The sequence below is a fragment of the Ciona robusta genome, chromosome 10 (genome assembly GCF_009617815.1).
Source record: "Ciona robusta chromosome 10, ASM961781v2".
Lineage (NCBI taxonomy): Eukaryota > Metazoa > Chordata > Ascidiacea > Phlebobranchia > Cionidae > Ciona > Ciona robusta.
The window spans coordinates 6,008,676-6,026,402 of NC_143244.1; the positions used below are offsets into that span (position 1 = coordinate 6,008,676).

Below are 17,727 nucleotides of genomic sequence, written 5' to 3' on the forward strand. Positions count from 1 at the left end.
TGAATGGAACATCATTTTTATCACAAGATGGGAGCAAAGGAATAGTTCTGAATCGGGGACGAATAACTACATTTTAAGAGGGTGAAGTATACTGACAAATTGACAATATCTCTTAAAACGTTAAAATTTTAATAGTACTGTCTTTTTTAATCAGGTATAAATAATGTTATCGGTTTTAATTGTTTGAATATGCGAGTATTCGTCAGTAACCCAATCATTTCAGTTTCGAAATGCGTTCAAATACAACTAAATGCAATCGAACAACAGTTAAAGAATACAGTTATATACTTTTAAATCGAGTATTTAAAATTCACAATCTTTTTAGTTCCTCATTTGAGCTTGAACAACGTTTCTTCAACGGTATACATCAGCGTTGCTCATTTCGTTGTTTGTTTACCATTCGAAAGTGACGTCACGAAATCACGACTCGGCTCTTTACTTTCACTCTAAAAGGTTATAAGCTGGCTAGCGATTAAATAGTGTTTGTAGAAATACGATATGTGAGTCGCAGCATGGTTTAATAAAGCTGGTTTAGGTAAATATTATACGCTGTGTTACACCAGACCGAAGGTAAAGCCTGTCTACACAATACGAACCTTACACTATTATTATACGTGCGTGACTACGGACCGCTTGCTTTGCTGCTTAGACGGAAATTGACGAAAGACGAATCTTATGCTCGGCGTTTGAATGGATAATGGGTACGAAAATAAACATATTTATTTGTATTTTGCGTTATAATAACTATATTAACTAATAACACGTTTTTCTGTCCTTTTAGCATGTTTATTGGAGTCTTAACTATAAAGGTCTTGTATTGCATGGGCTTTGGTATCCATTATCTGTTTGTTTATTTCCTATTTTGTCATTAAACCATTTAAAACTATAAATAGAATAAATAAAATCATTGTTTTTGTTCACAGAGCTCTTTATTGTCATTGCTGTTGTGTCGGGAATATGCATCCTTAATTGGTTCAGAAAAGTCTTCACTGGAGTGGAGGAGAAGGCTGAGGGAGACCTTTTTAAGTAAGGACTTTATACAGGGTGTTTATAAAGTCACTGTGCACTGTTCTAGTGTTCCTTTAATCTGTTCCAAGGGAGCAGGGGATAAGGTGATCAGAAACCAAATACGAAGGGTCCCACCCTGTATTTATGCTAACAGGGGTCACTTTTAACATTATTTATAATTATTATTCATATTTATCTCCTGGATTGTACACTGAAACATGTCTGTTAATAAATATGAAGCTGCACGTTGATTTTCTAAACACCATGTATAACAAATATGCAAATAAAGGACCTTACTCATGGTCCTATAAGTCAATCATGTTGCCTAAATCTACCTGGCCCTTCATACCCTAGATTAGAAAATTGAGTAATGAAAAACTTGCACTGATTTCAGATACATCCGAGGAAATTATTTGGATTTAACAAAATGTGTTGTCCACTGGGGCTGGATGGAACCAACAGATGTGGGTGAAGCTTTATCGTTCAATGTGGAGGTATAGAATAATTTATTTAACTGCTTTTTAATGGTTTAAAGTCAACATGACGTTTGTTATCTTGTAACTATAAACTGGCATGACTACGAGATTTATGAAACAGTTGCGTGTTATTGTGACTAGCGTTGCTCTGACTATCGTTGCCATGAGTAAGTTATGTTTATTCACTACAATTGAATTGACAGGGTTAATACTAAGAGTAATGCTACTTTTAATTCATGTTATATGCTGACTACAATTTAAACCACAAGTGTAGCAAACTATTATAAAACATGGGAAAATTTATGATTATTTAAGCTGTAATAGATACATGTTTGTTAATGTATCAATAACACATTAAAACACATTAATTGAATTAATTTTATTTCTGGTTTCAGTTTTTCTACGGCAATGGAAGTCCCTACCCAGTTTGCGAAGCTGATAGACTAAAGGTTAAAATTTCAACTCGCCATTTCAGTGATATCCCTCATGTAGTAGAATTTGGGGGTAAGTTGTGTGAAAGGGTCAGAATGTTGGGAGTAATTGGGGTGACATGTCACGCTTGTTTTGAAACAGGGGCGATATCATGTTTCAGAAAATTAGAACCCCTAGGTTTTTACACCTAGAACAGTTTTTCTCTGATGCTAAATGTTAATACAAACAAACAGAGCTATGGGAAATTGCATTCACAAAATTAATTAATAAGGTTCTTAATGTTTGACAGTTATGGGTTTAACAATGTCACCCTAGATTTTGATAGACATTAAAGGAAATCCCTAATTTTAACTTTATTTACCATATTTTGTAAGAAATTAAAAGGAAAACAAAATGACACCTATTGTAATGTGGGTCTTATTTTGCATGGTACCTAAGGCTGCACAAGGAAAACATAGATTTTATCTCTTTGTTCTCTAATGTGAAAGGGAGGAGCTTAAATAGACATTATTTTTTCATGGCCCGTGCATGTTTAATTATGTATAGGTCTGTAAAAGATTTTATGTTTTGTAGATTTAAAGTGTCGGCTGTCGGGTAAAGTAATTTTGTTATAAAGTCATAAAACAGCTTTAGGTATTTTAGAACAAGCTATTAAAATGTATTTTGCAAACATTTTTCTGGAAAATTATTTGCGACATTTTGATGCCTGCATTTTGATTCAGGTATTCTTAGAATAATTTTACCAATGCATTTATAGTAGGGTGGAGGAGGATGAGACACTTTTTTTATATTTGCTCATCACATTTAGTAGTAAAAGAATATTCAAATAATTATAAAACCATGTCTTGATCCTCCCGACTTCCAAGGCCGTTGTTGAAAAATATTTGGATATTATGTGCTAACGGTTTACCGTCTTCTCCCACCCTACTATAAATATTATTACCAGTATTTCTGGCAGTATTTATTTACACTTCATTCAACCTTATTTACATGAATTGAACAGAAACGAAAGAGAACGTTGTGTCTGTCTCATTCACCGTAAGAAGAAGTGGTGCACATGAAATATCAATCACTCTTGCCAACAAACATGTTTGTGAAAGCCCATTTAAAAAGGTTTTTATACCAGGTCAGTTATTTCTTATTGTTTTTTTTTTTCTTTCAATTGCATAGTAATTTTGTTTTTACTAAACCATATCAACTCAATGTGAGTTCACCATATGTTGGCTTTATGCAACTCTATGCAACTTATAATCTTTCCCACACTTTTTATGCATAGCTTGTTTTAACAGATGTTATTTTTCTTCGCTGTTTTAATAATTTGATCTTTGATGCTGTATTAGAAAAAATAAAATATTGTTATGTTATTGTTTTATATTACATACTTTTTTTGCTATTTTGTAAGTAATAGTTTCAGTTTTATTTAAAAAATTGGACGTGCCACACTGTGTTGTAATGTTACGCATTGTATCGACGCATGGATTAAATAAATATAACGTCAGTTGTGATATTGAAACAATATTATGATGTCCCAATTATGCCCACATATTCTGTATTGTACTGTGTGAAAGTAGATGAGTCATTGTATGGTTGTATACCAGTTGACTTCTTGCTTTTTTATTGGGTATTTGTTTTTTATTGAGTTAAAGCAATCACCGATTAGTGTTCACGTTTACAAACAATTAAACCTAGTTGTACTAAGAGGAAGGAATATTGATTACACATAACAGTAATCATGTGATTGTGAACCCATCATGTGATTGGTTTAACAAGTACTTCAAGGGAAGTGCTTTGTATTCCTACTATAAGTGGTGTTGGATTGTATATTAATTGGTCAATGTTTAAGATGTGTCATTTGTAGGAATTATTAAATGCAATGGTACGTGGTTTAAGTATGAAAAAAATTCGTAAGGTGTACGCACATCATTAAAACAAAAAAAAGTTTGTTGGTGTAAAAACACATCAAATATCCAAGATGTAAAAACATAAAAAACACATAATCATATTCATTCATTAATTCATAAATGGATAGACTTTATATAAAGTGGACTGTACATTTGGAGATTCAATCATGTTTTGTATTTTTTCTGTAAAATATTTATTTAGTTTTATGTATGTAACATAAGATGCCATGTTTGAATGTAAATAAACATATTATTAATTTATTAATGCAAGCCATTTTTCAGGGCCAATGAATGCAGAGCATAGTTGTTTGGTTCGTACAGCTCACACCTCGTTATCTGTAATTACGATGACGCAAGCCACTACCCACAAGATGGCGATAGAGGCTTGTGACGAGTTTGGAAATTCATGCTCATCTCGCTTGAATAAACATGATTTTGAAAACGCGTTTAATCTTTCAATAATGAAGGTTAGTTACAAATTTAAATTGAAACGTTACAAAATAGACGTTAAAGAGGTTTACTAAACATTTCTGGTGCCGTTGCTTAGTGGTAAGTCACTTGCATCGTGACCGAAGGATACCTGGTTCTATGCTCGATACTGGTACTTATATGTGTCCTTGGGCAAGACACGTAACAACACTACTAAAAGTTTTCAATTTCAACCCAATGGATTGTTGCACCTTGGGTGTTGGGGTAATTCTCAAACTTTCTTTATAAGTAATATCAGTTTTTAGTTGATTTAAAAAGGTATTGTTAGGTTGCCGTGTTGACGCTTGATTTTGTTTCCAGTGTTGCGATTCAGTGCAATATCCTGCCTTCACATGGGAGATCACATGTAATAAGATCTTGGATCAATTAACATTGTGCATTACTGTATTTGAAGAAGGAAGTTTTCAAGCTGAACTAACTTATCAAAGTGAACCGTTAAAAAATGGAATATTTGATATTCTAGTGCTGACTTGTAAGTTTTATTTTGAGGTTCTTGTCAAAAGACCTAGGATTTTATTTGGTCAACACCTAGACAAATTATATTTATATTTTATTAATTTTATTCTTTCAGCTTCGGAATCACAAGAAGTGAAGACGAATGTTTCCAAACAAAACTTGAGTGTTTGGTTTGAATGCAGATTGTTGGTTGACACAACTGAAGAAGTTTATACGGTTGGTATGAGCTTAACTTTATTAGAAATGATGAGCATTGGCATCAGTGGGCATGAAACCCAGATCAGGGCCAGATTCACAGGATTTGTCACAATGCAACACATGAAAGAATGAATGTAACTTATTTATTCTCATGTGGCAGGGCTAGTACATTGTGGCAAGGCTAGTGTTCTGTTTCATACACATTGTACGATTTGTAACTACATACGAGTTACCACGAATGTAACTTTGTTGGTGAATATTTTTTTATTTATTTTTCATGTATAGCATGCAGTAAGTAATTTACACAAACATACTTTCAGCCACAAACAAGTCAACGTCGTGGCCGAGCATTGTCCATGGGTGATACATTCACTTTCCCTCAACCCTCCTACTCAAGATCAAGAATCAAATCTTCAGCCATTAGTTCAAGCAAACCAAGAAAGGTTTATTGCTATATTACCCCAAAGGTGATTTATTTAAGAAAAATAAACAGTTCTAGTTCTAAGATATGCAAACTTAAAGTAGTTGTTTTAGCGGCCACACTTTTATCTGACACTTATTCCTCAAGTAGTTTTTACAGTATCGTGTTTTATTGCCTGATTAATACCCTTTCTCTTTAATAAATTTGATGTTTGCTATTAATAAAATTATTTTACAGCAACTGGTCATACGAGAATATTTCTTAAAGATTTTTCATAAGAGACTTTATACATTCCGTGTCAGTCCTGCTACAAAGGTAACTAGCTATAAACATAACCAAAACAGTTGGCGGAATCTAGAATGATAATTTAGCTATAATTAATAATATTGTTAATTAAGGAATTGTTTTTAAAAAACTACAAATTAGCAAGTGCCTCCAAAAACCCCTCTTCTATTGTATGTTGGTGAGGTCTTACAGTGTGGCATGCCATGGGACCTGACATTTGTGGCTAAAGTTAGCATAATACCCCTTGACACCTCTATATGCTTAGGTTACATTTGGTGGGCATAGTTCTACAGTTGACCAACCAATCCTTATAATAAGCGACGGGTTTCAGCCAAATGTGGTGTTGGCATGCCAAAGAAGTAACGTGCTTGCTGCCACTTTTGTTGAAATAATTCATAACCATATGGGTAAGTTGAAACTTTTGGTTTTATTTACATACTAATATATAAAGAATGTACCTTGTGTGTCACTTGTATGTAAACAATGTTCCATTTTGACGTCATTATATAAAAGTTAAATCCTAACCATATAATCACTAATGGGTTGTCTAAATTGTTCGCCATCAGAAATAACAATCACCACAAAAGTACATTTGTGGTAACTCGTAAGCAGACGTGTATGAATAGTGTATGAAATTGAACACCTGTGTTATAATGGCCGTCAATGCCCTCCACATCATCCTCATTCATTCACTCTTTAAATGCAGGAAGATCCGAATCTTTCGAAGAGAAAATGAAACATTTTCACAACCAGTTAGTTGAACATCACGATATAAATGTAAGACATAGGAATCGTATCGATGTCAATGTTGATAGAGATGATTTGCTGAATTCGGTGAGTTGTGTGTAGTGGTTCCATATGTATATGAATGAATGTAACTAATTTATCCTCGTGTGGCAGGGCAACGGTTGTCGTTATAACACAAGTGATCTATTTTATACACCTCATGCCCACTTACTGGTTACCATGTTTGTAACTTGCTGGGGCCAATTTTTTTTTTTTTTCCTAATGTACAGCTAAAAATTTAAACAGTTCATAAGGAACCACTTAGTTTAATCAATTGCCATTAACTGTCTTGCCCAAGGACAATTCCTAAAAATAACTGGCCTACAACGTGCCACATTTTTAGCAAAAGCTGGGGCAAAATACTCTAATCGTCCGTTTACGTAGCACAATGAACAATACATTCAACTTTATCCATAAATTAACATTTTTTCTCAGTCTTACAAAGCCACGAAGCATTTCTCAACCTCAGATTGGTGTCGACAGTTTGTTGTCGCGTTTAAAGGAGAGACGGGGTTGGATTGGGGGGGAGTTAACAGGGAGTGGATTCATCTTCTTTGTAAGATCTTCTTCCAATCCAAGGATGCGGGAGGATGTGGAATCTTCAGGAGCATGAAGGAAGATGCTCAAGCTCTGGTGAGGATTTTTTTAGTTTTTTCATAGGTGGAGACAGAGTGCTGTGTTTTGTATTATGGTATTAATAGACACAAAAGTAGGAGTTAGGCTATAGGATTTTTTATATTTTTACTAAAATGTAGATTGACATTGTTAAAATACAGGTATATATATTCTTGTTAAAATACAGGTATATATATTCCTTGGCGTCAAACATTGGCAACATCATTTATTAATATGTGGCCAAAGCAATATACTTTGGCCTTATTTATTTGTATAAACAGGGTAAAAGTTATATTTGGTGTAAAACTGGGGTGTTAAAACATTTTATGTCCTAGTTCAAAAGTCTAAAGTCGCCACACCAAGACAATGTATTGTAATAATATAAACATTATAGGTTTTGCCAGCATCAGATTCCGAGGTGAAAATCAAACATTTTGAATTTGCTGGAAAGCTGGTCGGTAAGTGCTTGCTCGAGAGCGCTGTTGGTGGTGAATATGCGAGACAAGTAACCGCACGCTTCGCACGTTCATTCCTTGCACAATTGATTGGCTTGCCGGCAACTTTCGCTGTGAGTTCAATTTTTTATCTGGTTATTTTAGGTGTTGTCTTGCTGTAGGACCTAGTGTAATATTTCCTCCTTCCAGCATTTTGAGAGTGACGACCCTGATCTATACATGAGTAAAGTGAAATATATATTGGAACATGATGTCACAGATGCTGAACTTACTTTCTCAGAAGAACAATTTACATCGAGTGGAAGTTTAAGCAAGGTAAGGATGTATTGATTGGCAAAACATGAAAATATTTATTGCTTAGCATACAATACTGATGTGTTTTTGTGCAAGACACTTTACACTCATTATTTCAACCCATTGATCACTAAATGTGTTGTAGCACCCTTGGTGTCAAGGTAATTGGCCAACTCTGCCCAAAATCTCAGGTTTCATGGTTGTGCCACGCTGTAAAACTTTTGTAGAAAAGAATTTCTTTCATAAAATGATTACTTCAATTCACAAGGTCAAGCAACCGTGAACAAATACTGGCTTCCTCCTTTTATTGACATAAATGACTAACTAATCGAACTGTAATATGTAACCTCATAAAGTTACGGAAGTTTTGTGCCAACTCTTCCCAAATCCTATAACATGCCTGACTAAAGACCTCACCCATGTAGAATAGAAAGTCACCCATCCCTATTGTAACCCAAATTGTATGCAAATCATGTCAATTGTTCCCATCAATAAAAGGTGATTGACTTGGTACCAAACGGCGCGAATGTTGCCGTAACCAACGACAACAAGATCAAATATTTAAACAGAATTGCGCAATATAGACTCAGTGAATCTATCAAGAATGAACTGGCTCTCTTTATTAAAGGTGAAAATTTTACTTTTTTTTTATTAAAAATAACAATTTTTGCAAAGTTAACTTATTATTATGTAATTTTGTTAACCACTTTTATTAGATTGTTTTTTTTTGTAAACATTTTTTCTTTCATCCAGGACTCACATCTCTCGTACCTGATCACCTGTTGTCAGTTTTTGATGAAAACGAGTTAGAACTGGTTATGTGTGGTTCAAGCAAGATTTCTCCAGATGATTTTAAGCTACATTGTGTCGTCAACTCTGGCATGGACCCAACTTTTCAAAAGGTGGAAAAATTGGGCATTAAAAATTTAGTTGTATGATAGTGGGAACCTGAATTGGGCATGAGACTGGAAAAATCAATATTTGATACCAAAATTGTTGTTTATAGTAAGATACATGAAAACTTTTTATAATCCAATGTTGTCCCATGACTGCAATACTTCGTGTATCCTGAAACTGTATGGATCTTATACTTTTAATATTACATTTGGCACTGCCTATACCCCAGTGGGTCAGATTTGAGGCTGGACACTTCTATGATATGTGTCTTTGGACAAGACACTTAACCCTAATTGTGTCTATGTGAATGGTCGGTGAAACATCAGTCTTTTAACATCACTAAAATAAACACAAAAGATCTATCCCATACATTATCTTTCAGATCCTAAGTTGGTTTTGGTCTTTAATTTCCACCTTCACTCAAGATGAGCTAGCAAGGCTGCTTCAATTTACGACAGGTTGCTCACAACTGCCACCTGATGGGTTTAAAGCGTTGGAACCAAAGTTTAAGATTTCTAGCATTGAATATAAAACTGGTGGCTTGCCAATGGCACATACATGGTTGGTTTGCAATGTACTTTCAATTATAGATGGTGGCACTAACACACTTGTTCTGTAAGTCCTGCAGCATAAGACATAGAATTTAGGCCAGGATTGTTCTAAACAATAACAGAGTTTCAGTAAAACTTGCCATAGCTTTAGTCCTAGAAGCAGCTACTGAAGTTCAGAAGATTGTATTGTGTAACATGTAAGCATGAGGTCCTACAGCAACGGATACTGAGATCTAGTATTTAGGCCAGGGTTGCCATTACCCCACATAATACGGAGTAATATGTTCGCCAAAGCTGGCCACAGTTTAATTACTGAAGTTCCAGCTAAAAAGGAGAACAGATAGAGGTCAAATTTTCCTTGTGTCAAATCTAGCTGCCAATTAGATATAATATGAGCCAAAAGTTATTACCCACAAACACTGTTCTTGCCACAATTAAATTGGTTAACATTCTATTTTGTTGCAGTTTTAACGAGCTCTGCCTTCCGAATTACGAGTCGTATGACGACCTGCATAAGATGCTAAAGATTTCCATCACAGAAGGAATCACTGGCTTTGGTTTGGTTTAGGTTGCAAACTGTTTTGTGAATAATGTTCAATTCACTGTGATAAGAGGAAGATATCATCACGTGTCGAAATACAATGTATTTGTTTTTCGTAGGTAACAATAGCAATTATATACAGAACAAAGTGTCATGTGACAGCACCACTAATAGCAGGAACGAGCAGCGTAAGATTTCTATGTTTCAGACCACGCACTAGGTGGCGTGCCGTCACGACGACGGGACGGGAGATTGCTGAACCTGAACTCCCGTCATCGGAGAGTCTTGTTGTGAGTGCGTTCGCGCGTGGTAACCCTGCGTGGTCTGATTGTTCATGCGATTCATAGGCTGCTGGCCAAAGTCCATGGGTAACAGAGGGGGTACCATTGTCGGGGGGAGCAGCTGGTGCTGTGGTATCAGCACTGTAGGAGCTTGGAGACTTAAAGGGACCATGTCACCCGTACTACCAGGTAGTGAGGGTTGGTAGTAGGAGGAGGGTAAGGTTTGTGGGGGTGACGAGGTCCCATAATGGGGGTTAAAGGGGCCTCCCCCTTGTATAGTACCGAAGGGTTGGGGTTGCGAGGTAAGATAATGCTGTCCATTGTTCCTGGTGTGGCTGGGTGAGGAGGGAGAGGGGTAAATACCCCCCGGCAGTTGAGTGGACGCAGTGGGGTATTGGGGGTAGGAGGGGTTGGATCCTTGGGTGGGTTTGCTGTGGCTCATCTTGCTCGAGCTTGCATTGTTAGATGGGGAGATGTATGAAGCTGGAATAAAGGTTTGTGGATAAGTATTAGGATTATACACAGCTGTATGTATCACAGTAGATGGAAGGAAATGATTTGTTATTGAATAACTAGGGACCTTTGACCATCATTGAGTTGTAATTTAATATTTCCACCAATCAATCCAATAGTCAGCTACAGTGTAGTAATGTGTAAATAAAACTGCAACAAATGCGCTTAAAACTAAACTCTAGAGAAAACTTTTGAATCTGAAAGAAGATCTGCTACAAAAAGATCTCTTTTGACTTCATTATACACTTTGTGATTCTATGTACATATACATAAGAAACATTTTTATACCTGATATCTCAGCAGTGGTTGTGAACACAGGGTGGGCTCCTGGATCAGAGCGTGCTCTGCCACTAGAACTGCTGCTCCCAGTAGAGGAACTGCTGAGGTCTTGAGCAGGACTGGATGACGTGTTTGTTGAACCGTCGGCGGTTTTCTTAAAGAAACTGTGTTGTAACGCGTAGAAAGGGGTAAGACGATCTTTTGGGTCGTAAGTTAACATGCGCTGGATCAAATCTGTAAAAATATTAGTTGATGAGTTTTTAATAATACAAGTGCAGTTTTAGGATTGTTATATCTTCATTTAAATACAGTCATAGACACCAAACATTGGTAGGCAGATTACCATGAATTATCTGCATTACATTATTCAGTAAACATTTGAAACCAATGATTTAAATTTGTGTCTAACCATTCCTTTTTAATTTTGCTGTGGCTGTTTTAATTTAACTTAAGCAGACTATTTAAAAACACAGAAAAAATGTATTGATTTTTTATCTGATGACCTACCTTTAAATTTAAGATAATCTTGCTCTGTGTGTCCTGCTTCCCCTGCTCTTCTTCCTCCAGGTCCTCCCGTTTCTACTCCAAGGATATCGTGTAGTTTCCGACTCCCAGGATCTTTGTACTACAGATGCAAGAGATAAATGATTAGGATTTATTCCAAACTTTCATTTTTATCAAAAAAAAAAACATACTTTTTTAATTACAAAAACAGCCTCTCTTTATAGTCCAAAAAAACATTCTTCCTATACACAGTGATCTAGGTGTCATGTGTGCCACATTTTTTCATGTCAACACTTATGATAAACCCAAATTTGCTAAACATTTAAAAACCCTTATTAATGTATTGGTATTAAACTGTGTTGCATGTACAGACACTAACACCAGGTAAAACCTATTTTCTGGGTTAAAAGATGTATTAAACCATGATGCCACCGTTGAAAACTATCATCCCGGGCACTCCTAACAATATCTATACGCAGTAAACAGTCTCTAAGTACTGAGTTCAAGCTTAGACTTGAAGGCATGCCTCCTAAAGAACTAAGAATTCTCCCATGAAGTTATTCCTACCTTCTTTCCTTGCTTCTTGACTCTCCACGTTCCATCTTGGTTTCGTTCGAATAATTTGCGAACTTTTTGAGTGGAAGCAGAATCGAGCATATGCTGAGGTGGCATTCCTAATACTTCAACGATCTTGTTCATTTGATCCTCCTGGTATAAAATATTCGCCATTATGAGACAAAAGAATCAGAGCAAATTCTGTCTATGAATATGCACAGTATCATAGACACCAAATTGTTTAAAATCCAAGGGAGGCAGGGGTAGTTGGATGCAAGATTATGTGAAACAACTTTTAACTTATTGTTTTTTAAAATTTTACTGCATTATGCATTGCCCTGCTTATAGTTTGGGCCTAAGCAATAAAGGTAAAACATTAAAACAATGTTAAAAATGTACTTGTAGTTGGGTATTACATACCTCATTAGATCCTGCAAAGATAGGTTCTCCAGTATGCATCTCAACTAATATACAGCCCAGTGACCACATATCAATGGCTGTGTCGTACGGGATACCGAGTAACACTTCGGGAGATCGATAGAAACGGGATTGAATATATTGGTATATCTGTGTGGATATGGTAGGTGGTTAGAACACTAAAGGTAGAAATCTTATATATAGTTGTTAGATAACAGTGTATGGCATACGCTTGATGGTAAGAATGAGTTTTTCGTGTATGTCTAAGCAAAAACTATAAAACTTCCTTTAAAATTTCTAAGTTTAAACCCATACTGTAAACTAGCTATAGAAAACCGTTCAACTTACAACATTAGTAAACTTGCTTTTTTTTGCTAAACCAAAACATAGGAAAATATAGACACCTACGTACGTGTCCTATATGCGTTTTTTTTAAACTGATTAGAAAAACCTGCGTTATATGCACCTAACATCAAAAGCACTAAACAAAAAAGATTTGTAACTTACTCTCTCGCCCAGTCGACAGGAACTTCCAAAGTCAATAATTTTAATCGCCGACCGCTTAGGATTACAAAGGAGGATATTTTCTGGTTTCAAATCGCAGTGAATGATGTTAATTTCAGGTGTGGAGAGAAAAAGTAACGCTGTGCATAACTGTATGGGAGAATTATGGTCAGTGGGTAAAAATCTATCAAAATAAAAAGTTAAGTTGTGTAAATAAAAAAAGTAGCAAGTTTAATTGATATGGAAGTGTACTTGTATAATAAACAAAAAAATTAAAATAATACTGACAAAAATGCAGTGTTTAACATGCATTTTCTTACCTGTTGTGCAAATTTTCTTGTGAGGTTTATAGAGACCCCACGGAAATTGGTGTTTCGCAACAAATCGTACAAATTATATGATAGAAGCTCAAACACGAGACACAGGTGGTTGCGGAAATGGAAATGTCGCTTCAGACGAACTGCAAGAAAATTAAACATTAAATATTCGCTTGGTGTGAAGAGATTTTCAATAATTTATTGCCGACATTTTGGAAGTTGAAGAAAAGTACTTACCAACGTAATATTTATTATCGCTGTCGTAACGGTTCATTAACTCAAGCAAGCGAACTTCAATGAGGGCTTGCTTGTAAAAAGCTTTCTTATTCTTGATTATTTTGATTGCGACAAACTCTTGTTCTTCGTGGTCGTATGCTTTGGCCACCTGTAGTGAATTAATATAAAATATAAAGATTTACCACAAGGCAGAAGATTAACCACAAAGCAGACTTTGATACTTTATTATTCTATATAAAAAAGAATAGGTACAGTTCAGTATAATAATCTCTGAACCAGGCCTATGTCACGTAGTGATAAAATACACCATGACTTTTGGAGGAAATTCAAATTGGACTTTAAACTCTGGTTTGATTAGTAATGAACAAACTAATTTAAAACGATTTGATATCCAAACACTTTATGACACTCGCACTGTTTGTAATGACAGTATAAACCACACACAAACACGTGGCCACTTAATGTGCTTACCTGCCCAAAAGAACCTTTCCCAATTAAAGAATCAATCTCATATCGGTCGTTCCATTTTTCCCCATTCTTAATGATATAATCATAATTAACATCATCGTATCCATCATTAAACACACGACGCTCCTTCTGCGGTCTCGTCTCCTCGGAACTTTGTTGTTGCGCTCTTCTTTTCTTTTTTGCATAATAAACCTACAAAAAGAGCTAGTTTAACTTAAACTGACAAGTATAGGGTATCTTGTGAACAAAATTTAATAAATAGCAGCAATTCAGCATTATGTATAGTAGTTAAACTGACAAATACGGGTTCTATATATTATATATACAGCCTATCAAAAACAGCAGCAATTCAGCAATATGTATTGTTATTCAAAATGCTGAAGCACTTGTTTAAAGCTGACTAGTTATATTTAAATTTTAAATTAATACCCCGCTACTTTTGTTGGTTATTCCACTGATCTTGTTGGTTGGTTTGCCTTTTATGCAGCAAGCAAATAAAGTAGAAAATCCCATTTCCAGTATAGGGCATTACATAGACCAATTATTTAAAACATTTTTCAATAAAACTAATTTGTCTACAATAATTTTGTCATTCAATTTTTTTCGAGAAACTAACAACTGGTTATCAAATTTATTTATATAATACACAAGACTGCTGCTATGTCTGTCTATGCACTGCTTAGATCTCTTTCTAATTATCAGTGAAGTTATGTGAGTGATGACTGGCACCATACGTCACTATCCCATGCATATTTAAGCACGCTACTGGAGCGAGATTATATTAATTAAACAAAGATGCACTCGCGCAAAGGCAGGCTTGTATGAAATATTAATGCAGACAACACACCAGGTACAGATTAAAGCTCACAGTCCTGAAATCAATTAGACAAACAGGGACGTTGCTAAAAGAATATGGTGGTCTATTGGTCTAGGTAAAGGTTACCTCATTGATGTGTTTGTATGTCTTTATCAAATCCACTGAGAGTTTTCTAGTTGGTGCAGTGTTTGATTCACGGAACGAACCAGGAATTCTTGCCATTTGCTCCTATGGCAATATAATTATTATTATATTGCTCAGGTCTATGTTGTATTGCTGTACATTCATTATTCAAAGACTTGTGCGTTTATGTTTGGAGTGTAAGATATATGATTTTTTATACATGACAGAAAGTTATAAAATATTTAACCAGTATACTTTTCCAAAGTAATATTATTGTTTATATTAAATGTGCAGGACGTGTCACCTTTTGTTGTTGTGCATAGAATTGATGTTGCATTTCCTGTCCCCCCTGTGCCATCTTATGCTGGGGGTGGCGTCGGTTGGAGCGTAGACGCGTGCAATCTCGACAACCTTCTTCCGAAAGTGCTGCAAGATAATAATGTTTACTTCCTACTATTGTGTGGGTGTCTTCACTTATCATACAGAAATACATAACAACAATGTTACATCATCCAATAAAAGCATTGCAGCTGTTGTGCATGATGAATGGTAAACAATGATATACAGATAAGGCGGATATGGTAATTCAATGGGATATGATGGTTACTAATACACATATATGCATTATCTTTATTAAAATAAACCAAGTATTGTTTTGTTTACATTATCCAACTTACAACACACATATAATCTTTATATACATCTGCATAAGTGCTAAGTCCTCTTTAATATAACTTTCAACTTTGTATATGTGTTGTTTGTATATCATGCTTACCTATAGAACCAAGAGGTGCCAGTAATGCAGTAAAGGGATTCTTGCTGCTTGGTTTATTACCTGAAATTAAATAACAGGTATGAAAAAACAATTATGGGGGTATTGTGGTCTGCATTAATCTGTGAAACACAAGCCAATATTACGCAATATCGTGATAAGATAAAGTACATTCCTATCATAGTTTGGCTGTGACCTAAGCAAACAAAATCGGGCAAGTCGTGGGTAAGAGAGAGGAGATCAAATTTCATTGAATAACAGGCTTTTGGAAGCTTCATTCAAAATATGCGAGGCGGGATACGCGACCGTGTTGTAGTTTAAAGAAGCGATTAAAACGAGCGCGATTGTCCTCGGTTGTGGCGTGTATACCTCGTGAATGAGCGGCGCTGCAGTGAGATAAGACATCGTCATTATCGGCAGCGTAATCACCACTCCATGGGACTTGCTCGTGGTCGTAACTTTTCGCGGCTTGGTCGTGAACTTGTACGGCAGATGTTTTACTAGGACGAGTCACTCCTTCCACGCGACCCGTCTTGCTGTTAAACCAGTCAATTCTACACGAAGATAATGCGTTCCAGGACACGTGATTGTTGTATGAAGGGGGGTTTCCAACCGTCACAGATGAATTCCACATGACCTCTGACGTTGGCGATGACCTCCAGTTGACCCCCGGTTCCGGCGAACGGTTAAATACCGAACACGGGATCAGACTGTCGACGACTCGCCGATCTTGCTCCACAATCATTAACTTCGTGTTGAATTAAAAGTAAATCCGACAAACTGGACGACGAGGACAAGGCTGTTGGTAGGTTGATCCGCACAGAACAAGCAGCGATTCAAGCCCAATATAATTTACTAGCTGCGTAGGTTAGAATGAAAAATAAAGTAAATTTGTACAAAGTAACTGCGTGTGTTGAACGAATAGTATTAGAGACGGCTATTTCGTAACCTTTAGCGCTGCATAGGTAATGTTGCAGTACTGCTTAAATAATTCATCCAAACACGAAAATAAAATCGAAATTTAGCGACGCATTAAAGGACGCCGTGGAAGCAACGGGCGCGAGTGGTGCGGTGAAACTTTCTCACCGAAACATCGGTGCTTCGATTGTCCCACGCAACACAGGCGCGACGACGATCGATGGTATGGTGCCAGCGTGATTTCCACAGAGAAAACCATACAGAAACGTAACCTAGATTTTTAAACTAGGATCAATGGCGCTACATGTTGGCAAAGATGTCAAAACATTCGCCGATGCGTCTGCCGCAGGTTTGTATTGTGTTAGTTGTATGCAGGTTCCCCACGTACCTTATAACGGCGGATGTCAAAAAGCGTGGCGGCTGTATGAACCACATCCGTAACACAAGCTATTTATCAAACCAAGGTGGGTTTAATCCGGCGAACACGACGTGTGGGATCGGGCATGCAAAGGCGCAGTATACAATGCCGGAAGCAACGACTGTTTACCACCGTCTTCGGCCCGACAACGAAACGCAGCGAAGTGGAACGCTGGCGACACGTCATCAACGAAGAAGCAATTATTGTTTCGCCCGAGGCGGTGGAAGGAAACCGACTATGAGTCACCATAGGAGTGTGTGGTGGTACAATAGCGATGTTTACCATATAAGATACAAATATTCTATACGAACAACAAATAATAGAGACTGAAGCGATAATAAACACACGAGTTAATCATTTACTTGGACAATCTCAGAACGGCGCTAAATTGGCAGACAATTGCAAAGCAAGCGAACGCAACGACTCTCTGAACGACTGAACTATTATGTTTGCGGAACAATCGAGTCAACTAAGTGGCATTCTGGATATTCAATAGATTATTAACGAGCGCTTATCAAAAACGCTGAATACTGCCTACAAGTTTAAACGGTTTCACTATTCGTTCTGGTAACATAAGCTAACATATGGCTGCATAATGAAATTAAACACGACTGTCTCTTTGTTTCCACTTAAATCGCTTATAATGCGCTTGCATCATATGACACGCTGACCCAGCTAAGCTATTTCGTCGGCATAGCTTTATTAAAATTCCCGATGCTCTTTACAGTTCTAACTACATCACGCCACATAGATATGTAAGCGAGTGGTCAGTGCGTTGTCTGGTATTCCAACAATTACT

At 36.4% G+C, this 17,727-nt stretch overlaps 2 protein-coding genes across 2 annotated transcripts; one reads left to right on the forward strand and one right to left on the reverse strand.

Moving 5' to 3' along the window:
• The first annotated feature begins 453 nt into the window (after positions 1-453).
• Positions 454-9,931, forward strand: LOC149729987 (apoptosis-resistant E3 ubiquitin protein ligase 1-like). Its single transcript, XM_089886594.1, has 19 exons — positions 454-701; positions 924-1,026; positions 1,403-1,502; positions 1,880-1,988; positions 2,920-3,042; positions 4,100-4,284; positions 4,607-4,778; positions 4,878-4,978; positions 5,281-5,427; positions 5,619-5,696; positions 5,932-6,073; positions 6,373-6,500; positions 6,888-7,085; positions 7,462-7,635; positions 7,712-7,837; positions 8,315-8,444; positions 8,570-8,718; positions 9,096-9,274; positions 9,730-9,931. The coding sequence occupies exons 1-19, from the start codon at positions 698-700 to the stop codon at positions 9,830-9,832; spliced, it is 2,451 nt and encodes an 816-aa protein (XP_089742720.1). The 5' UTR covers positions 454-697; the 3' UTR covers positions 9,833-9,931.
• LOC149729988 (dual specificity tyrosine-phosphorylation-regulated kinase 1A-like) lies at positions 9,894-16,491 on the reverse strand. Its single transcript, XM_089886595.1, has 13 exons — positions 15,962-16,491; positions 15,596-15,655; positions 15,125-15,246; positions 14,824-14,925; positions 13,884-14,072; positions 13,413-13,560; positions 13,179-13,318; positions 12,862-13,008; positions 12,358-12,504; positions 11,950-12,090; positions 11,386-11,503; positions 10,888-11,112; positions 9,894-10,569 (listed from the first exon to the last, which is right to left on the reverse strand). Exons 1-13 carry the CDS (start codon positions 16,335-16,337, stop codon positions 10,037-10,039), a joined length of 2,448 nt encoding a protein of 815 aa, XP_089742721.1. The 5' UTR covers positions 16,338-16,491; the 3' UTR covers positions 9,894-10,036.
• Positions 16,492-17,727: the final 1,236 nt, after the last annotated feature.

Coding starts and splice junctions, on each gene's coding strand:
- LOC149729987 (XM_089886594.1), top strand. Junction 8,445..8,569: donor ACTGGCTCTCTTTATTAAAG/GTGAAAATTTTA, acceptor TCTTTCATCCAG/GACTCACATCTCTCGTACCT. Junction 8,719..9,095: donor TGGACCCAACTTTTCAAAAG/GTGGAAAAATTG, acceptor ATTATCTTTCAG/ATCCTAAGTTGGTTTTGGTC.
- LOC149729988 (XM_089886595.1), bottom strand. CDS start 16,337: ATGATTGTGGAGCAAGATCGGCGAGTCGTCGACAGTCTGATCCCGTGT. Junction 15,247..15,595: donor GGCACCTCTTGGTTCTATAG/GTAAGCATGATA, acceptor ATTATCTTGCAG/CACTTTCGGAAGAAGGTTGT. Junction 10,570..10,887: donor AACCACTGCTGAGATATCAG/GTATAAAAATGT, acceptor CCTTTATTCCAG/CTTCATACATCTCCCCATCT.